The 22,058-nt window shown below is 34.8% G+C and overlaps 1 protein-coding gene across 3 annotated transcripts in view; it reads right to left on the bottom strand.

Annotated features, from left to right (window-relative positions):
- The window catches only part of COL15A1 (collagen type XV alpha 1 chain), a 195,569-nt gene that overhangs the window by 96,045 nt on the left and 77,466 nt on the right, over positions 1-22,058 (bottom strand). For 2 of the 3 annotated variants that reach the window (XM_031945528.1, XM_031945529.1), the window contains exons 5-9: positions 20,472-20,552; positions 15,221-15,548; positions 13,032-13,144; positions 10,026-10,163; positions 1,403-1,456 (exon numbers count right to left, since the gene is read on the bottom strand). In XM_031945528.1, coding sequence (XP_031801388.1) covers positions 1,403-1,456; positions 10,026-10,163; positions 13,032-13,144; positions 15,221-15,548; positions 20,472-20,552 — 714 coding nt within the window. The remainder of the gene's footprint in view (positions 1-1,402; positions 1,457-10,025; positions 10,164-13,031; positions 13,145-15,220; positions 15,549-20,471; positions 20,553-22,058) is intronic. The other variant, XM_031945530.1, reaches the window with a different exon arrangement.

Below are 22,058 nucleotides of genomic sequence, written 5' to 3'. Positions count from 1 at the left end.
TATACTGGAAATTCATTAAAGTTCTATGTGACACTGCCTTAAAGAATTTTGTTGTGAAGAAAGAATTCCTCCATCTTATACATATACAATTGAAGATTTGAACTAACTGTTGGGCTTTAAATTTTTGCCTATTCAATTTCACTATTTTTGGTTTTTTGGAGGGGATAGCTTTTTTGGACTCATTTAATTATGACTGCTGAAATTCATTTCATAGTGTTTGGTTTGTGGTTTTCATGACCCTTCTAATTATGCATATAAGGACATGTTTGTTTCTTAGAATTTTGTAAATGCAATTATTATCCTTCTTCTCTTAAATAATATTGCTTATAAGAAAACATATGCATGCACACATTTCTATATTGCTATGTTAATCACTGAAGCCTATCTCCCTCTGCCCTCTTTGTTGGGATTTTAATGTCTTAGAAGTCTATTTTAGTTCCTTCTTTGATTCTCATTTGAGAGAACAACCCAAAAATGATCTCCAGACATTAGCCAGACAATTTAATAGGTAGTACTCCTGGGAAGATCTTTCTGCTCATAATAATTGATTGTCCTCTTTCTTCTGTTTTCATTTCAGAAATCTACCCTCCATTTCTCCAACTGTAACTGCAAAGATATGTGTCTATCTAGGCCCCTCATAGGACCTAGGATCAGGTCCTCCATAACCCCTTTGTTATCAGACGTTGAGGAAATGAGAAAAGATTACAATCTCATATTCTCATTTCTCTCAAACACGTGTTGTAAAGAGACATTCTCCCTCCCCACCAATCACCATCTTCAATAAGGATGGGCCAGAAATGAATGAAAAATGGGGAAGTATCTCAAACATACAACAAAGATGTAACTTCTCCTATAAAAAAAGGAAAGCTAGGAAGTTGTCTTGAGGTACTGATGGAATATCTCTCCCATCTAATTGCAGTTATGAAGGACCACATACTTTAGCCTCATGCTCTCCTGATGATTTTTAAAAAATATGCTCAATACATCTTTTTCTTTTTTTGTACATATAAGTCATATGAGGGGGTTGCTCTGTTTTCCTCCCTGGAACAGACACTAAATTATAAAATTATTCTCTCACTTGGAGAGGTATTTGCCACCAACTATAGGAATTGAAAAGGGTAGGAGAAACTGGATTGAAGCACGGATTGAAGCAAGTCCTCTTCTCATTTAAAAAATATTTTGCAGAAATTGAACCTGAAAGTCCTCCTAACAATTGTTTCAGTGAGTAGTGCTAACTTAATTAATTCAGCCTATTTCTTCTTTGTTCTACTTAAGACTCTACTGAATCACTATTCTATTATGAAATGGGATAGAGTTGATTAAGATGATATTTTAAAAAAAAACTCACAGCAATAAACTTAAAGCAACTTCATTTTTTAACACTAGCTCTTTATGTACATACCTTTTCCCCTTTTGAGCCAGCCTGTCCTTTCGGTCCTGGGAGTCCTCTTTCACCCTAAAATCAAGTTGCTTTATTAAAATGCTGAATTCAAAACAACTCTGAGATACCACTATACACTTGTAAGATTGGCTAAGATGACAGGAAAAGATAATGATGAATGTTGGAGGGGATGTGGGAAAAACTGGTCCACAAAGCTAGTTGTGAATGGATCCAACCACTCTGGAGAGCAATTTGGAACTATACTCAAAAAGTTGTCAAACTGTGCATAGCCTTTGACCCAGCAGTGTTTCTACTGGCCTTATATCCCAAAGAGATCTTAAAGTAGGAAAAGGGACCTGTATGTGCAAAAATGTTTGTGGCAGCCCTTTTTATAATGGTTAGAAACCGGAAATTGAATAGATGCCCATCAATTGGAGAATGGCTGAGTAAACTGTGGTATATGAATGTTATGGAATATTATTGTTCTGTAAGAAATGACCAGCAGGATGAATCCAGAGAAGCTTGGAAAGACTTACGTGAACTGATGCTAAGTGAAATGAGCAGAACCAGGATATCATTATACACTTCAACAGCAATACTATATGAGGATCAACTATGATGGATGTGGCTCTCTTCACCAATGAGAGAATCCAAATCAGTTCCAACTGATCAGTAATGAACTATACTCAGCTATACTCAGTGAAAGAACACTGGGAAATGAGTGTGGACCACAACATAACATTTCCACTCTTTCTGCTATTGTTTGCTTGCATTTTTATTTTTCTTTCCTGGTTATTTTTACCTTCTTTCTAAATCCAATTTTTCTTGTGCAACAAGATAATTGTATAAATATGTATACATATATTGTATTTAACAAATACTTTAACATATTTAACATGAATGGGACTACCTGCCATCTAGGGGAGGGGATGGAGGGAAGGAGGGGAAAAGTTGGAACAGAAGTTTTTGCAAGTATCAGTGTTGAAAAATTATCCATGCATATGTTTTGTCAATAAAAAGCTAAAATAATAATTTTTTTAAATGTTGAATTCAACCCAACTAGATGTTCTTTAATCTCTGTAGTCCTCATTAGTAGGAAAAGAGAGGTAAAATTTCAGGTTTGGTCTTCATGTAAAAGAAAGATTAACAGTATCTCATCCCTCCAAAATGTTACTCTTAGGAGATACAGAGCAATTTAGTTACACAAAGGGCAAATTTGGGTACAAAGAGGCATAATAACAACAACTTCAAGTTATATTGTACTTTTGTACTTTATGATTTGAAATTTTATTTTGTCATAAACTTTCCTGAGAAATAGACCATACAAGAAGTATCCCCAATTTGTTGCTGAGAAAATTGACTTTTAGGGTGGTGAAAAGACTACTCAAGGTCACATTAAGTGAAAAAGCAAGAATTCCGACTGAGACTTTAAAGGCACTATATTACAGCTGAAAAGTGTCCCTTTTAGAGTCATAGGATCTGGGTTCCATTGATCACATCACTTATCCTTTCTGGGCTACGATTTCCTCAGCTATAAAAGGAAAGGCTTTGATTAGATGTTTTTGAGGTCCTTCCCACTATCCTAGGATTTCAGGTAACTAGAGCTCTGGATTTGAAGTCAGGGAGACAAAATTTCAATTTTTGCCTTAAATTCTTACTAGCTGTGTAATATTGGACAAATAAATTAACCTCACTGAGTCTCAGTTTCCTCATTTGTAAAGTGGAGAAAATGACATTATTTTCTTCACAAGGTTGTTGCAAAGTTCAAAGGAGATACTATGCACCACTATAAATTACTATTTATTTTCATTCTTTCTACCTTCAAATTCATGTTTTTCTGCATCAAACCAGAAATCCTCCCAATGGTCAATTTATATATTTTTCATCTTAAACTTTCTAAAAGAGAATTGTGGCTATGGAAAGAATATGTTAGTCAGTCAACTAGCATTTATTAAATTGTCTACTATGTGTTAAATGTTAACTTAGTCAAATTCAGTTCTAAGTATCTGTGTTGCAGAAAACCCTGAAATATAACCAATCCACTAAGGGATTTACACAGTGGTGCAAATTGCATTGTTGATAGAAACAGTAACTGCTGTCTGTAACAAATTGTTGAAATAACAGAATATTTATTTATAACCTGAGTTCACAGGATTCATTAGGTTTATTTATTCCATACTTTCTATGGTTGAGAAGTAAAGGTCCAATTCAAAGACACTTTTTGTTGCTGTTTTTCAAGATGAAGGAATACAATCTCTAAACATGACAAAACAGGTAACCCCCTTCCATAGGTGACTATGGACAAGTCAACTAACCTTTCTGTTATATTGTGAAAGAACACTGGGAAATGAGTGTGGACCACAACAAACATTTCCACTTATTTGCATCTTATTCCATATTTGTTTGGGTAGAGTACAGTGAAAATTGATTTACAGATTTTTTGGTTTGGGTTGTTTCAGTCATGTCTGTCTTTTCTTGACTCCATTTGGGTTTTCTTGGCAGAGATATTGAAGTGGCTTGCCATTTTCTTCTCCAGATCATTTTACAAATGAGGAACTGAGGCAAATAGGTAGATTTAAGTGACTTGCTTAGGGCCACAAAGCTAGTTACTGTTTGAGGCTGAATTTGAATTTAGATCTTTATGACTCCAGGTCTACTGTGCTACCTCGGAGCCCTGATTAACAAATACCTAACAATTTCTTTCACAGTCTTATATTTGCCTGAAGAAGTTTCTGCAAGTTGGATTCTTAGAGGAAGGGGGGGAGGAGGAGAAAGAAGGGAAGGGATGACAGATGACTGGAGAGGAGACAAAAAGAAAATAATAAATATCATCTAAAAGTATGTATTGGGAAAACCATTTAATCTCTGGATCTGAATTTCCTGATCTGAAAATGGGAGTGCTGGAGATAGCCTCTTAGGTTCTTTGCAGCTCAAAATCTATGAGCTCCTAAGAATATAACTCAGGAATGTTGGCTAATTATAATCATTACTATTTTGACTGCATACTTTGGAATGAGAAGTAGTGTTTGTGTACTTTCTTCAGTATATGTCCATATAACAGAATCAATAGATTGCCATATATTCATAAAAAAATTTTTGGGAAAGATGAATACTGGATTGGTAGATGATATAGCTAGTCATCCAAAGAGGGAGAGTGGAACAATGAGATGCCCATCATCTTTACTCACATGATGTATAATTGACAACTCATAAGAATACTTGAAAGTCCAGGAAAGAATAATGACCATTTCCCTGTGCTGACCATCATTCTTTATACCCTTTGTTTATACTCTTTATACCCTTTTATTCTTAATCCCTTTCCTGATCTTTTTACTCTTGAGCAACTCACACATCTTCCACATAATTCCTACAAATTTATAGCCTTAAGCCCTGAAAATGGATAATAGATCTATTCCATATCACACCAATCATTTATTAGTTTGTTACTTATATAACTGTGCTGTCAATCTATCAACAAGCATTTGTTAAGCACCTATGACATGCTAGGCACTAGTCTTGGGAAGAGCTATCCAAATATTCCCTTACCTTTCAAAGGAAGAAACCTTGCTTCAGAAAGGTTAGTTGACTTGTCCATAGTCACCTATGGAAGGGGGTTACCTGTTTTGTCATGTTTAGAGATTGTATTCCTTCATCTTGAAAAACAGCAACAAAAAGTGTCTTTGAATTGGACCTTTACTTCTCAACCATAGAAAGTATATTAACTTTATTCTTTCTGATGGGCTCCTGGTATGAACTCCATCAGTCTGGTATTTGATAAAGCTGCAGGCATACTATATCATTTTCTTGTTCAAGATGAAATCTGGCGCTGTAGCTCTTGGATTGATCTCTAATCACTCATTTAGTCAATAAATGTTTGTTAAGTACCTATAATGTGCTGGGCATTCTGCCAAGTACTGAGGATACAAAGAAAGACAAAAGACAATTGCTGATCTCAAGGAGTTCATAGTCTAATTGGGAAGACAACATGCAAACATCATGTACAACTAAAATATAGACAGGATAAATGAGAGATAATCAACAGAGGGGGATAGAGAAAATGCTTCTTATTGAAAATGATTATTTTCCCTAAGTCTTGAAGGAAAACAGGGAGGTAGAAGGCAGAGATACAGAAAGAGAATTCTAGGCATGAGGGACAATCAATAAAAATGCTGGAGGAGAAGATGGAGTATTTTATGCAAAGAACAGCAAGGAGAGTAGTGTTCCTTGATTGCAGAATATTTGGTGGGGAAAATAAAAGTGTAAGAAGAGTGGAAAAATTGAATGAAGTAGATTATGAAAGGCTTTGAATACCAAACAGAGGATGTTATATTTAATCCTAGAAGTAAAAGGGTAAGATAGAAGTTTATTGAATAAGTGGATTAGGTACATAGTCACACCTGCTCTTTAAAATAATCTTTAAAACTGTGGCAGCTAAGTGGAGAATAGCCCAAAGTGAAGAAAAACGTATGACAGGGACCAGCAGGTTATTGGAATAGTCCAGGTATGAGATAATGGGGGCTTGCAGAATGATGGCAGTGTCAGAGAAGGGAAGGGGATATATCAAAGAGATGTTATGGAGGTAAAACCAGCAGGCTTTAGCAACAGTTTGAATATAGGGGGTGAAAGGGAGTGAGGAATTGAGGATGACAACTAGGTTTTGAGCCTCAGTACCTGGGAGGCTGGTGGCACCTTTGACAATAATAGGGAAATTAGGAAAAGGAGAGAAATGATGTTCTCTTGGGGAAAGATGGGTTCTCTTTTATGCATGCTGAATTTAAAGAGGTCTAAAAGACACCCAGTTCAAAATTCCATATTCTTGAATTTCTTTTTCCCCTTTAAAATGCTTATGTGTTCACATTAATCAAAGTAATACTCCCTTGGAAGTTATATTCTACTTTTCACAAATACCTCAATCCTGGCTTGTAACAAAGAAGTGTAATTGAGCAAAACAGAACAATCAATATATTGTTGTGCCTAAATTTCTACCCTCCCTACCCTTTGTTACTTTATACAGGTTCCTGTATCTTGCATTTAAGATATAAACCCTCTATATTTGAGGCAGTTTTACATATACTGAAGGGAAAGAATTAGTTGGATAAAAAAGATTTAGAATAGAAATTGAGGCACAGAAAGAGCAACATTTGAATTTCTATTCATTGGGTTTTCTCGGTGCATTCATTCTCACCCGTACCTTGACTTTAACGTGATCTATCAGCTTTTTCATCAGCCCACTCATAGGACTTGAGCAACACAAGAGAAAATATGTCCTTGCAAATTAATGTTTTTCATAACTGCTGAAGGTAACTTGCCTGCTAACAGGATTAGACTTTGGTTACTATAAAGCCTTTTATGGTACTTGACATAAAAGTGAGTTGAAAACCTAATATCACAATGAAATTGCTTAGCAAAAGTATAATCTTGGGTATGTCAAGGGCTGGAAGAAGGTAATCTAATATGTAACTCATAACCAAGAAACATTATTAAATAGCCTTATGTGCATCCTTTGCTACTTTTGCATAATTGAAAAGCTGTTATTTAAAAATAAAAGTTTTATGCACTTCAAAAAAATATTCCATAAACTATAGTTTTCATATTGTTTTTAGTCAATGTTACAGCAACACAGGTTGAAAAAGCATAGTGCTCAAACTAAAAAGAAGCTTTTTTTTTCTTGTGCATTTGTTTAAAATCTGGAATTTATCTTAAGAAATAAAATGCATGAGTTGTGTAACAGCAGGGTCCATGAATATAATGCATTTTATGAAGAATTTGTTTAGGGGGACTGGATCTTTGATTTCATCATTATGGGAAGCTCTTTCTATTGAGGGACTTCTTATAACTGCAATTCTGCATTTGATGCATGATTATGATCTCTCAGAGTTGCCTTTAGCAATGAAAAATAAAATTACTTGCCAGGGTCATTTAGCCAACAAATATCTGAGGCAGGATTTGAACCCAGATCTTAACTCTGAGGTCAACTCTATTCCCTGTGCCTGAATATTGAGAAGAAAATGATTTATTTTTTTTTAAGTATTCTCTTTAACTTGGTTTTTCTCAACAGTGTGATGATTCAAGACAATTCCAATAGACCTGGGATGGATATTACCATTTATATACAGAAACAGAACTATGAAGATTGAATATGAATCAAAGTACAATATTTTGCTTTTTTAAAATTTTTCTTGTACATCATAACAAATGAGGAAAGATGTTTAAAAGGATTGTACATATTTAGCCTTTATCAAATTGCTTGCTGAATTGGGGAGGGGCGAAATAAGAAAGGGAGAGAGAAATAGTTGGAATACAAAATCTTACAAAAATAAATGTTGGAAACTATGTGTATTTGGAAAAATAAAATGTGTTGAGGGAAAAAAATAAAGGATTCTCTTTAGTAAAAACTTAAAAACCGAATCTCATTAGCTAATTGATCAATTTAAATTAAGTAAAATATTCTCCTAAATAAGCATAAATGGAAACCTTTTTTAAAAACAGGTATGCCTTAAAAGGAAATGTCGGGCAGTATAGAAGAAAGATTATAACACCAAAAGGGAAAAATGTCTCTATTTTTTCTCCTACCCGTGACCTAGCTATTTAAAAGGTGTTTGGATTTTAGTTCTGTGTATGTACCTTAGGGAAAAGAATGTAGCCAAATAGGAAGCTGTAAATAGAAACACAGGCTGTCTGTCACTTATATTTCTTCCTCACTAGTTTTGTCACCATAGATAAATCACACTTACCTACTGGGCCCATGATTCCCAAACCTCCCCACTTACAGCACAAAGGCAATACTGGAGAATGATTGAAGTCAATGAGACTGTAATGAACTCTTCAGAAACAAATAGGAATGAACATGGCCATAGGAAGGAACCACTGGTACTCCTTCAACCCAATTGTCATTAATAATAACAATGTGGTCTGTTGGGTCTTACTTCACATTAGTTTCCTTTTACTTCTGTAGTGACAATTCCAAAAATATTAACTGTTCCCTGTTAATGAAGGACCCAGATTTTCAAAGGTATCTACTAATAGAACTTTTTCCTTTCCTCTTTTTAGGTGTAGAATGTTAAAGTCATTCATTCAACTCTTCACTTGTTTATTTGAAAAAGTTACTGATTAGCTATCATGTGTATAAGAAGCCCCCCCCACCACCAAGCCTTCTACCATTGGGGCATGTTCAACCAGCATTGCCCAAGGAGGACTACACAGCCTACTATTTCCAAAGGAAACAATAAAAGCAAATAATAAGTACAAAATAGACATAATTTTACTGGCAGCAGAAGTCTGAATGATCCTTAGTGGACCTTCCAACTCTTAAGATTTCTGAATCTGTGAATTCATCTTTTATTTAGACATACCATCACTCTGGTGCAAGCCCTTACGATTTCATTCCTAGACTAGCCTGCTGGTGGGTTTTTCTGACTCAAATTTCCCCTCACTCCTATTTATCCTCCATTTAGTCACTAATGTAATTTTCTTAAAGTATAGATCCAACCAGGAAATCGCTTTCTCAATAAACTCCTCCCTAAAGCCTCCAGAATCAAATATAAAATCCTCTGCTTTGTGTTCAAAATCTTTTATAACATGGGCCCGCCTACCTTTCCATCTTTTTATCCTTGCTCCCCATGATGCATTCTTTGACCCAGTGACTTTGGTCTCTGCTGTTTCACAGATAAGATACTCCATTTCTCTGCTCCAGCCATTTTGTCTAGCTGTGGTCCATGTGTTAAGTGCTCTCCCTCATCATTTCCTGGCTTTTATGCTTCCTTTAAGTCCCAATAAAATCCATTCTTCTAAAGGAAGGCTTTCCTTAAATCCTCTTAATTCTAGTGCTTCCCTTTGGTTATTTCCTAATTATCCTATATTCCTATTGAATATAGGATATATATCTGTTCCTTCTATATATCTGTTCATTAGTTGTCTTCTCCATGAGATTATGAGCTCCTTGAAGGCAGGGACTGGATTTATTTTTGTTTTTTGTGTTTTTGTTTTTGTTTTTGTTTTTTTTGCCTCTTTTTGTATCTCTGGCACTTAGCACAATGGTTGGCACAGAGTAGGCATTTAAGAAATGTTTATGTCTTGATTGAATCATTGTTATATGTCTCAAAATGTAGCTGACTGAATTTTCTTTACAAGATGAAGACAGTAAACTTTAAAAGATTAAAAATTGATCACATTCTATAATTGCTGCCTAACATGTGGGCTTGCCCACACATGTATACACAGACAGACAGAGAGACAGAATGAGAGGGCACAGATAGGTGGTGCAGCGGCTAGAGTACCAGGCCTGGAATTAGGAAGACTCATCTTCCTGAATTCAAATCTAGCCTGGACAAGTCATTTAATCCTGTTTGCCTCGGTTTCCTCATCTGTAAAATGAGCTGGAAGAGAAAATGGCAATCTACTCCAGTACCTCTCCCAAGAAAATCCCAAATGGAATCATAAAGAGACTGAACTGAAACACGGAGATATAACTGAAATGACTAAACACACACACATATCTTTCTATATAATATATACACATATCTTTATATATATTAGATATGAATATAAAAGAGACAGAGAGAGACAAAAACAGAGAGAGATAAGAACATATGTCTTTTTTGGGTAAACATTATTTTAGCCAAAGGAAGTTTTTGATATTCCTTACCAAGATGTTATCTTTTTCAGGTTGTACTGTTGGCAGAGGTTGACTCGGACCATAAGTTGGAAGGTTATTTTCACCTTCTTTTCCAGGAAATCTGGTAGGTGCTTGTGTTCTTATCAAATCTTCTTCATCTGTTGTATCCTGAAAAAAAAAGTAATTGCCATCACTTATTTTACTCAGTGTGTTGCCACACCGTATGGTTGTAAATATGGAATATCATAATCTCTGAAGAATTCAAGTTAAGAGTTACAAACAAAAAATTGCACAGGAGAAGTGATATAAAGTATGTCATCAGAGAGGTTTGATGGAAAAAAAAAAGAAAGAATGGGCCAGTATGGTTTAATCACATAGTAAGAGTAAGGAATAACCAGTGCTATTGATTCAATGTCAAGGGACTTAGCATGTCATCTGGATCCTTTATTACAGATTAACATGACATGCACAAGAGTCATAAGAGATGGGTATGTATAGATAGATTGTGAACTACATTATAAAAGGGAGTAGCCAAATTGACAAGATTCTATAGATCCAATGAAATACTGAAGTTGCCATGATTCCAAGTCAGGAAAACTCAGCAACTTTTTTTGTGGAAAGGAATTGAAAATTGAATGGATGCTCATCAACTAAGGAATGACTGAATAAATTATGGCATATGGATTAATAGAATATTATTGTTCTGTAAGAATGATGAGCAGGATGATTTCAGAAAAGCCTGAAAAGACTTTCATGAACTGGTGCTGAGTGAAATAAGCAGAACCAAAAGAACACTGTACATAGTAACAGCAAGATTATGGGATGATCAGCTGTAATGGACTTTTCTCAGCAATACAGTGATCTAAGACAATTCCAACAGACTTGAGATAGAAAATGCCATACACTTTAAGAGAAATTACTTTGGACACTGAATGTAGATTAAAGAATATTAAGTTTCACTTTTTTTTCTTTCTTGTGGTTTTTCCCTTTTATTCTGATTTTTCTTTACTAATATAGAATACAGATATTTATAGAAGTATATAGATAATATTTATATAATATAGATATAAATGGAATATAATATAAAAATGTTTAACATTATACATGTATAACCAATATCAAATTGTTTGCTATTTTGGGGAGCAGGAAGGGAAAAAAGGGAAGGAGAAAATTTCCTGCTATATTCCATTGATTCTCAACCAAATTAGCTCATTTTAAACAGGGCCAGGAACTTGAGTCTTTTACTTGATAGATTTGGCTAATCAGCTAGGCTATAATCAATGAGCAATTGATTGCAGTGAGATTTATTCAACTCGATACCACTGCTTCCTCAACAAAATAACAATTTAAAATTGTCAGTTCATGTTTTCAGATTATTATAAATGTACAAGGAGATCCATTGAATAAATATAGGCTAGAATTCCATAACTTCATAGCTTTCCTTGACTCCAAAATTGACAAGAAATGATCAAAACCTTACAATAATGAATGTTGAAACCTATTATTACATGTAATAGGAAAAAACAAAGTAATATTAAATGAAAAAAGGTAACAAGCATTTATATTAGTACCTACTGTGAGCCAGTCACTGTGTTAATGAAATAAAATTGGGGCATATCTAGCAATTTCTGTTTTAACAATAGCATTATTTTCACTTTATCCTCACAAATCCCCTTGAAGAAGGTATTATCATCTTTTTTGACTACACAGGAAAACTACAAGCATATTTAAACTCAGTCTTTCTATTGCCACCAAGTGGATCATTTCTGATTAACCAAATCTATCAGGTAAAAGACTCAAGTTCCTGGCCCTGTTTAAAATGAGCTAATTTGGTTGAGAATCAATGGAATATAACAGGAAGAAAGTTGGCCTCAGAAGTAAAAGAACCTAACTTCAAATCCTACTTGATACATGCTGACTGTGTGACACTGGGCAAATCAACTAATCTCTCAGTGACTCACACAACTCTTTACCACCTTAAATTGCAGAACAATTGTTAGTCTGTATTGGTAAAAGAAGTTCCCTCAGGGAAACCTACAACAATAGAATCATAGGTTCTAACCCAAATGATAATAATTCCTTGTTCTTTGTTCCAATAAACGTTGGGAATTGAGGGCTGAAGGAGAGAGGCACAAACACAGATAACTATAATCTACAACATTAGATGATAAATTCATTACAAAGTAGTTTTGATGGAGGGAAGTTTATGCTCAGAAATTAAATTATTAGTCATTTATATAAATTTGCAATAGCTAAATTCAAGTACAGATGAAATTACAAATCTGATAAAAAAAATTATTACCTGCTTAGCAACCAAGAAAGAGGGGGTAGGGGAGGGAAGATAGAAAGAAGAGAGATGGACAGATAGACAGAGAGAGAGAGAAAGAGAGAGAGAGAGAGAGAGAAAGAGAAAGAGAGACAGAGAGAAAGAGAGACAGAGAGACAGAGACAGAGACAGAGAGACAGAGACAGAGACAGACAGAGAGAGACAGACAGAGACAGAGACAGACAGACACAGAAAGAGAGACAGACAGAAACAGAGAGACAGAGGAGAAAATGCAAGAGAGCATAAGAAAGAGCAAGCTATAAGCAATTCTTTGATACCTCCAAAGATAATTTTTTTCTGGTCATGGATACTCACTTCCTCTATCATCACAGATCATGTTTCTTAGTATTTTATCTAGTCCCTATGTGAATTGCCCCCTGAAAGTTGATCACTGGTGGCCAACTTTCTGGCAATGAGCACCCTCTCCTCCAAGTCTTGCCCTCACAGAGCTGGCATATGTTCTATCACTGGGCCCATAATTGGAGTTTTTCTATCTTAGGACTTTCCAGGGACTGTGTCTCACTAACATAGTCTTCAAGAACTGAGACAAGACTCATCTCCAGCTTATGAGGAAGTATTAGAATAGGTTATCAAGGGAAGTATGAGCAAATAATTTTTTGTGATGGTATACTTAATAAAAACTCACTGTTAAGGTTGAAATAAGCAAATGAGGTGTTTCCTACTAAATTAACATTTAATTTACTTCTTACCTTTTCTCCACTTATTTCAAGGAGTTCTTCATTTCCTGAACCAATCTCTGCTTTTTGGTCACTGTCAGTAGCATTGTCCTTTTCTTGTGTGTCATGAATGGAATCACCAGATCCTAAATTGAAGGAATGATCATTCTATTATGGTATAAAGACTAGGTGAAAATGAGATCAACCACACATTTATACACATATACTCTCACAGGGCTCAAAAGGTCTAGTTGACTGGTTAGCCATGAAACTTCTTGGAAGCATCACTGTGCACTACTGGCTTGATTCTTATCCATAATAGATGGAGTGCTTGGGGCCAGTTGTCTCCCTCTTTCATCAATCTTTATTTAATCAGTAAAAAGCGACACTTGGGCTCTGAGGATATTCTTCCTGTTTAAATCACAGGATTTGAATGTTAAAAGGAATTTTAGAGCTTATTCAATCTACTGCTTCCTTCCACAAATGATGGAACCACGGCCCAAAGAGAAAACTGATTTGGCCAGAGTCACATGCTTCCAGCTTCAGTAAATAATTCTCCCACTAATTATCCTACCATCTTCTCCCAGGGCATAGCATACAAATATAACTTGACAATTACATAATATCAAATAATTAGTTTAACTGGTTCACCAAAATGACCAGTCACTTTGACATCTGAGAGCCTTAATTTAGATCAATCCACATGATCAACATCAACAAGAATCAAGTCTTTCCTCATCTAGGAAACATCAAATCAATCTATGTTCAACCATTTACTGAGCTTTATAAAACACTGAACCTCAAAGATTAGATTAAAAACTAGTGCCTGCCTGCATGGAGTTTAGGGGGAAAGGGAATAGAAATGCTTAGATAAATATTATACAGATAGGAATATAAGTGCTCACATGTGCAAAGTATAATAAAAAGGATGAGAGAAAAATTCATTCCTATTGGGGAGTGGAATAAGAAGCAGTGAAAGAAAGCTTCATAAAGCAGATTTCATTTGAGTATAATCTCAAAGGATGATAATCTGTTACCAGGAGAAAATGGAAACTGGGGTGAGAGGGATCAAGGAAGATTTTCCAGGCTCAGAAAACAGTACAAATAAAGTACAGAGATAGAAATAATAAGAAATATTTATTTAATTATATAATAATCATATCATTTAACAAAAACCTTAGTGAAGTTTTAAGCTACTAGTTTTTAGCTTAGAAATTAATAGCTTAAAAATATTAAATAAAAATACTAATAGATTAAAATTCTACTAAGATTTTAGAGACACCTTGTGCAAATATTAGTTATTATTACTATAATATCATCAGGGATATATAGCATATAAAAGTTTTAATACAAAAATTTATAGATTAATAAATACTAGCTTAAAATTTCACTAAGACTTTGGAGATACGTTTTATGAACACTAATTATCATTATAGTATTATGAGCATTATACAATATATGTCTTAGTGAAATTTTAAGCTTATAGCCTAGTAACTAATAGATAAGAAAAGTCTGGAAAGATAGATACAGTCCAGAAAGTAAAGAGTCTTGAAGACCAGGCCAAAGGTATAAACTTTAAACTGTAAGTATTGGGGAATGGCTTTAAAAGATTTCTTTATTTATGATTTTATTGAAATGTTTCTAAATATATTTTCTCTTCACAACTGTATTCTTGTGTGGTTTTGGACAAATCATTTAACATCCTTGAGGGCTCAACTTTCTCTTCTGAAAAATGGAGGGATTAGACTAGATGGCCTCAGAGGTCCATATCTTTAGTGGTATGCTTTTTTTGTTCTCTACTTTTTATTCCTATAGACTTCTTGCATTAAATTCCAATTTTAGTTCAAAATACTCTATCTCTAGGAAAGTCTTGGGATTTCAGGATTGGATCACGGGCCAAAACCTTGAACAAATCAGTTCCTCTCTCAGAGACTGAATTTCATCATTTGTAAAATGATGGGGCTAGATTAGATGATCTCTAAAGCCTCTTCCAATTTCAAATTCTCACAATTAATTAAAAATCAATAATATCACAAGTAATAATTTTAATCACTTATAAATAATTACAAATTACTTAATTACAAATCCTGTAATTGCCATCTAATAGAGCCCATCTGATGAGTTTGAGTAACTGTAACTTAAACACCACTAGATTTCTATTGTCACTGAGAAGAATTCTTCCTAATAAGAGCAAGCCACAGAGTATAAAATAAGGAACTGGCCTTGTTCTGAGTTGCTGGAGTCTGTGGGAATGGCATTGGTGAGCTCATGGCTGTCCTCAGTTGTAGGGCTATCCTCAGTCGTAGGGCTATCCTTAGTCGTAGGGCTATTCTCAGTTGTAGGGATATTCTCAGTTGTAGAGCTATCCTCAGCTGTAGGGCTATCCTCAGTCGTAGGGATATCCTTAGTCTTTGGGATATCCTCACCCTTAGGGTTATCCTCAGCCTCAGGACCATCTTCAGTCTCAGAATCACCTGAGAGCTCCATTTCCTTAGACTCGGATGGTGTCATTGGAGGTGCTTCTACTGGTTCTACTTTGGTTTCTTCAGGCTAAAAAAAACAAAACAAAGCAAAAAAAAAACCCTACAATTATTTTCTTAGCAATAAGCAAAGTAAATATCTGAATAGTTTGGGGGAAAAATACATCTACAAGGTGCCAATTAAGCCAAGAGTAACAAGCTTGTTCACCTTAAATGGGGGAATATCAGAAAAGAGATTTTTATGAAGACCTATAATAACTGAAAAGAGAGTTGATTTTTTTTTCAAAGAGCCTCACTTAAGAATCTGCTCTTTTTAATATATTCAAATGATTGTTAATGTCCTATTTACCACTGTAAAGACTGTCTGGCAATAAAATTAATATTTAGAACCAGATGGCATCTTTGGCAATAAAGTGAGGCAATGCCAGATTCATCTACCTTATTCTATGAAGCAATGTGTAGGAATGTGCTTTATAAATTGTGAGACATCAATGATAGAAATGTCTTGCTGTTGAGTCATTTCAGTTTTGTCTCATTCTATGACCCTATTTGAGGATTTCTTGGCAAAGATACTGGAATGGTTTGGCATTTCCTCCTTCAGTTCAGTTTACATATGAGGAAACAGAGGTAAAAAGAGTTAAGCAATTTCCCCAGGGTTACACAGCTAATAAATGTCTTAGACTAGATTTGAATTCAGATTCTCTTGATTGCAGAGTTGGTGTATCCGTTATATCACTTACCTTTCACTTATAGAAATGTAACATATATTTATTATTATTAAATAATTATTTTATCAAGAGGAGATTCTTTATCTTAAATGTCCCCATACCACTGAAATCACAGATACAATCATCTCCCCTATCTCCTTAGGAATGCCTTTTAACAAATGTTTGTAGAGTGGACCCACTGCCAAAATAGTGACAGAACACAATGGCATAAGTAAAGTTGTAACTTCAGTATTATCCTTCACCCTTAAATGTCCCTCATCCCCACTTGCCCAAACAGTTGCTAAATATCATGGTTTATATTTACACAACATCTCTCACATCTAAGATTTTGCTAGCACATGTTTAACAATCAGCTGCCCCAAAACATGGCACACTCTTTTTAATCTACATTATTAACATTTTCTCAATCATTTTCCTAAGTCTAGATAATCAATAAATCAAGCCCCAGTTTGTAGCATTGTAGTCTATTTCTGGGGCATAAATGTTCACACTGAAAATTTAACAATCAGCTATTGAGAGCCAGTAAGCTCCACTTTAGCACACTCCTATATTCAACTTCTTTTCATGATTCATAAAACCATCCTTTGTTTCAGTTTCTCACCACTTGCCTGGGACTACTGCAGCACACTCAGAATTGTTTTTTTTCTGATTCAGATCTCTCCACTCTGATCAATACTCTGTATAGCTGTCAAAGCAATTTTCCTTAAGGGAAGGTCTGACCATGTCACTCCTCCATTCAATTAATTTTAGTGTCTCTCTCATCTCTAGGATAAAATATAACTTCCTGCTTCCCTTTTAAAACCCATTACAATCTGGGTTCACCATCACAATCTCTAAAATATCTTCTTGTCCTCATAATAAATTATTCTGCTTCCATTCCAGTTAAATGATCTGGCCATTATACTCACATGCAGTCTTCACACACATCTTCAACTTCCTATCTCTGTGCCTTTGTTGTGACTGTTTGGGATGCTTGGAAAGTACTCCCTTCATCTTTGCCTCTTAAAATCCCTTCTTTCCCCTAATATTCAACTAAATGAAGCCTTTCCTGATCCTCCAATATCCCAATGCTTTTTCTACCAATACTACCTTCAATTTTCACAACAAACACATGCAAAATAATGTACAATCACACATATGTGTACATATATATACATATATATATATATATATATATATATATATATATATATATATATATCTCCAAGTTTTCTCTCCCTCCCACCATCTCTCTCCTCTGCTGCACAAGAGACTTTGTCCTCATTGGAACCATATGCCAAACTTAATTTTTCTTCTGTTTCTGTTCTCTAAAATAGAGAAAAGGAAATGCCTTAGAAAACATTTCTCATGTAGCCACTAGCCAAAAAAGACTTGGGTCAGTTTTCTTATGAGGAAATTCCTGCAGTAATCTACTAAACTCTGGATGATTTCCCAATAAAAGAAAGCAGGAGATGTAATGGGCTGAAGTTTGAGTTGATGCACTGAGGTCTCAAATACGTGAGGCTAAATAGTAATTGGGCTATACTCTATTAATATACATGATTGGATAAAGATTCTCCCAGCTTCTCTTCCTGTTCCTCTCTCTGCCTCCACCCACCAAAATCGTCATTTCCTGTACAACACATCAGGACTTGCACAGAGAGTGGGCAGGGACCATTCTTTATCCAATCATGTATAATTAATAAATGCCTATTAACCTCACTACTTGGGACCTCTGTGCATCAACTCAAACCTCAGCCCATTACACAGAACCACTTTCCCTATCCTTCTGAAACCAGCATACTCTCACTGGAGATTTACACTCTTCAAAGGCCAAACAGACTCAACTTCATAGCCACCTCTCCCAACAAATTTCCATGCAGCAAACCACAAGGAGCCATACATAACTCACATGAGGAATCAAAGAATAGAACCAAATACTACCATATTGGGAAAGCTACTTAATTTCAACCCAACCAACATCAATGAAGCTACTCATCTCAACCCATTAACAATGAAGATCCCTTATCTGCACCTAGTATCCACAAAACATCTAACGATGTCATATACATCTTACTCTCTGTTACCTGTCTGTCTGTCTGTCCTTCCTCCCTTCTCTTTCCCTAGTTTCTCCATTACCCAGCCCTCACCAAAACCCTGGAAATACTGATTTTGTCATCATGGAGTAAAGGGAAGAAATCTTGTGGAAGCCATGAAAAGACCAATACTTTCTTCAATGAGGGTAAGTAACCCTAGAACAGAAATAAAGAAATCAGATGATTCATTACCCAAGAAAAATTGTTGACAGGTGGAAGATAGGAGAGGGTGAAAGGAAGGGGAAGACAAGGAAACAATTAATTATAGGTTAATGGCTACATGAAACATGAAAATGGCAAATCATGGCACAAAGCTTGGAAATGAAGCCAAAGTGGGAAAGATGAGCTAAAAGAAAAGAAATGGGAAAAGAGACTAAAGATCACAATTAGGTTAAACAATAAATTTAATGCATGTGAGAAAGTCAGAGAAATAGAATAGATTGTGGTAATTCAATAGAATTTCAGAACAACGGGTGGTAGCAATGCCCTTTTCTTCTTCTCTTGGTATTGGACAAAGGTACATGAAGCACTGAGCATATTTGTTGGTCTATCTATCGGGTTTTGACCTAGAATGGCCTTATGGTCTTGTCTCAAGACAGACCCAATTAAACTCAGGAGACATATAATCTAATTCCATTTTATTTATTATTGTGTGTCTGTATTATTGGAGCTCCTGCTACAAAATGGATCCTCTATTTATAGAAATTGTTTCATGGATTTTCATAATTATATTGAATGAGAAAATCCCCTCAATATCCATATGCTTCCAAGTCCCTATCTGGGACAGGTGAGAAGATTGAACCCTTTTGATATAAATTTCTTTCCTCTCTTTTTATCCTTCTTATCATCATCAAGCTTCCATTCATAAGGAAGGGTCTCCATTACCCACTAAAGATGATTCTGTTACTCATTTCCTCGCTCTCATTTCCTCTTGCTCTCTCTCCAAGATCTTGCTCCAAATAATATCCTATTTTTCATGCATTTTTGGTCTTACCACTGACTTTTTTCCATTTACCTATAAACAAATCCAATGCTCCCCAATCCAACAAAAAGGCTTTCCTTGGTTTTTCCATCTCGTCCAACTATCATCCCTTATCTCTGTTCATCTTCACTACTAAATGTCTTTTAAAACAATACTTGAGACTCAATACTTGAGCCTCCTACTACCTCACTGCTCTCTTTCTCCCAGAACTGAATTTTCTTCCTCAGCATTCTCCTTAAACTACTCTCTCGACTATTTCATGGGGCAGAAGACATTTAAGTTGTGCATTAAGGATTAAGGGTAGAATTTTGATGGCCATTCATGGGCATGGGCAAGACTTTCAGATAGAATGGCATAAGTAAAAGAACACAGATGGGAAAGAAGGTACCTGGTGCACAAGAGTTTCATGTGAATGATTTGAGTCCTTTTTCTTCTTAAAAAATATTTATTTATTTATATTTAATAAACATTGCTTTATGATCCTTTCAGAGAGAAAATTCAGAATAAAGGGGAAAAACCAAAGAAGAGGAAAAGAAAACAGAAAAAAGAAGTGAACATAGCATGTGTTGATTTACATTCAATCGTCATAGAACTATTAGTTCTAATGAGATTGCCTTGGATTGCTGAACTACTGAGAACCAAGTCTGTTATAGTTGATCATCACAATTCTAAATCTAAATCGTTACCTTTCTAAAACCAGCTTGTTCATCATTTTTATAGAACAATAATATTCTATTACCTTTATATACCACAACTTGTTCAGCCATTCTCCAGTAGATGAGCATCTACTCATTTTCATGGGGAAAGGGAGAGAGAAAAAAATTGGAACACAAGGTTTTGCAAGTGTGAATATTGAAAACTATATATCTGTTTAGAAAATGAAAAGCTTTATAAAAAATAAAATGCATTATAGATGTATAAAAATAAGATTTGAGTCCTTTTTCTTAGGATTTGATTGCCTTTGACAGATATAACTCTTTAGGATTCCACTGTTTAAGCACAATGTCTGACATAATAAGTTCATGATAAATGTTCATTGACCAATTGACTGATAATTCAGAAATAAAGGGGGAATACTTTCAAATCCTAAAGTATAGTTACCTTGTAAAGCTATAAGAGGACTTTTATCCCTGTCAAAACAAACTCATTTACCATTAGTGCAAACTGATGATCTATCAGTAAAACTATTAATTAATTCAGTCACTTACAGGAGCTTGAGTATATGTGATAGCTTCTTGTATTTCAGCAACATCTTCTGCTTCCTGAAGACCACTGGTCTCTCCAGATGCCTAGGCAAAATCAATGAAACTCATATACCATATGAAAGAGAAATCATTAACATAAGATAAAGACAACTATATCAACCATAAAATATTAAACCTGATTAATAAAGCAATAGCCTGTTTGGCATTCTAAGGTGATACACTATTAAAAAGATTTTTTTTGTTTTTCTAGTAGTCAATTTGTTTAAATTGTTTAACAGTTGTTTAACTGGTTTGAGAGAACATTTCATTTCCAAATCAATTATTTTGTTTTTGTTTTTTGGTAGTGGGTGATATATAAATATGAATTAAAAAATTTAAAATGATAGGATAAAAAGAACCAGTGCCTTTTAGTTCAGTTTTTATTAATTTTTGTTTACAAATATAAAGGATTAGTTAATTTAGGTTAATTCTTGCATGAACATATGTGCATTGTTTCTATTATTACTTATTTTAATTCTAAAATCTAGTTGTCCTTTTTGTGGCTCTGGGGAAAATGGAATGGAAAATACACCATTGCTAGTTACCAGCTGGTGAAAAATCTAGGATCTAGGTTATGTGGTTCAATCCATCCAAAGTAAAAGCACCCACTATGACATTCTTGACAGATGGCCATACAATTTCTGCTTTGAACCTTTAGGAACAGACATCTCAATGCCCTCCTAAACAGCTCATTTCAGTTAATTTCCCTCAGATTGGGCTGAAATCTTCTTTCCCAACCATTGGTCCTTGTTCTATTCAGTTGGATTCAAGTAGAACAAGCCTATTCCCTCTTCCCAATGATAACCCTTAAACAATTTGAAAAAAAAAATGCTATTATTACCTCCTAAGTCTTCTTTTCTGCAGGTTAAATATGTCAAGAACCTACAACAAATCTTGAAAGGTCTATTTTTAAGACACTATTGTTCTCTTTTGAATAAACTCCAGAGTATCAATGTCTTTTCTAAAATGTAGTTATGAGTAGCCTACAATGCTTAACTCTCTTGGGCAACATCATAATCTTCTATTGATACATAATTTCTTTCTACCTATTTGGAATCAGGGGAAACATATTAACTTATCTTCTGTCCTTTACTCATATCCTACTACTACTCAGTTCTAGCAGAACAATAGTCCTTGGACAAAGGATAGTAATGAATCATGAAACTAGACTAAAGCAGCAACTTACTAATTTTTAACAAAGAAGGATCTCCTTGATTAAATCTGATTTGTCCCTTAAAGAGTGGTACCTAGGAACCTTCAAATTTGACATAGAACATGGACTGCTATATATTTCTACCTCCCAAATTCAGGAGATGCCAAGAAGCAGACTATAAAGACTCTATTAAGAAGGCAATAATTAGACTGGAAGTAGTGAGAATTTATACAGATTTTCTGCTTGGTTGATCTTGGGTATTTCCAAGAGGAAGAAGGAATGGCATATTATAGTGCCTCCTTTTTCTTTTTGTCAGACAGAACAGTAATTGGTAGCAATAGCCTTTTCCCCCTTTTCTTTCTACTGGACATATGAGATATGATCTAATTCCATTTTAT

The sequence above is a fragment of the Sarcophilus harrisii genome, chromosome 1 (genome assembly GCF_902635505.1).
Source record: "Sarcophilus harrisii chromosome 1, mSarHar1.11, whole genome shotgun sequence".
Lineage (NCBI taxonomy): Eukaryota > Metazoa > Chordata > Mammalia > Dasyuromorphia > Dasyuridae > Sarcophilus > Sarcophilus harrisii.
The sequence above is the reverse complement of the archived record's forward strand: the minus strand, read 5'-3'. Positions and strand labels throughout refer to the sequence as shown.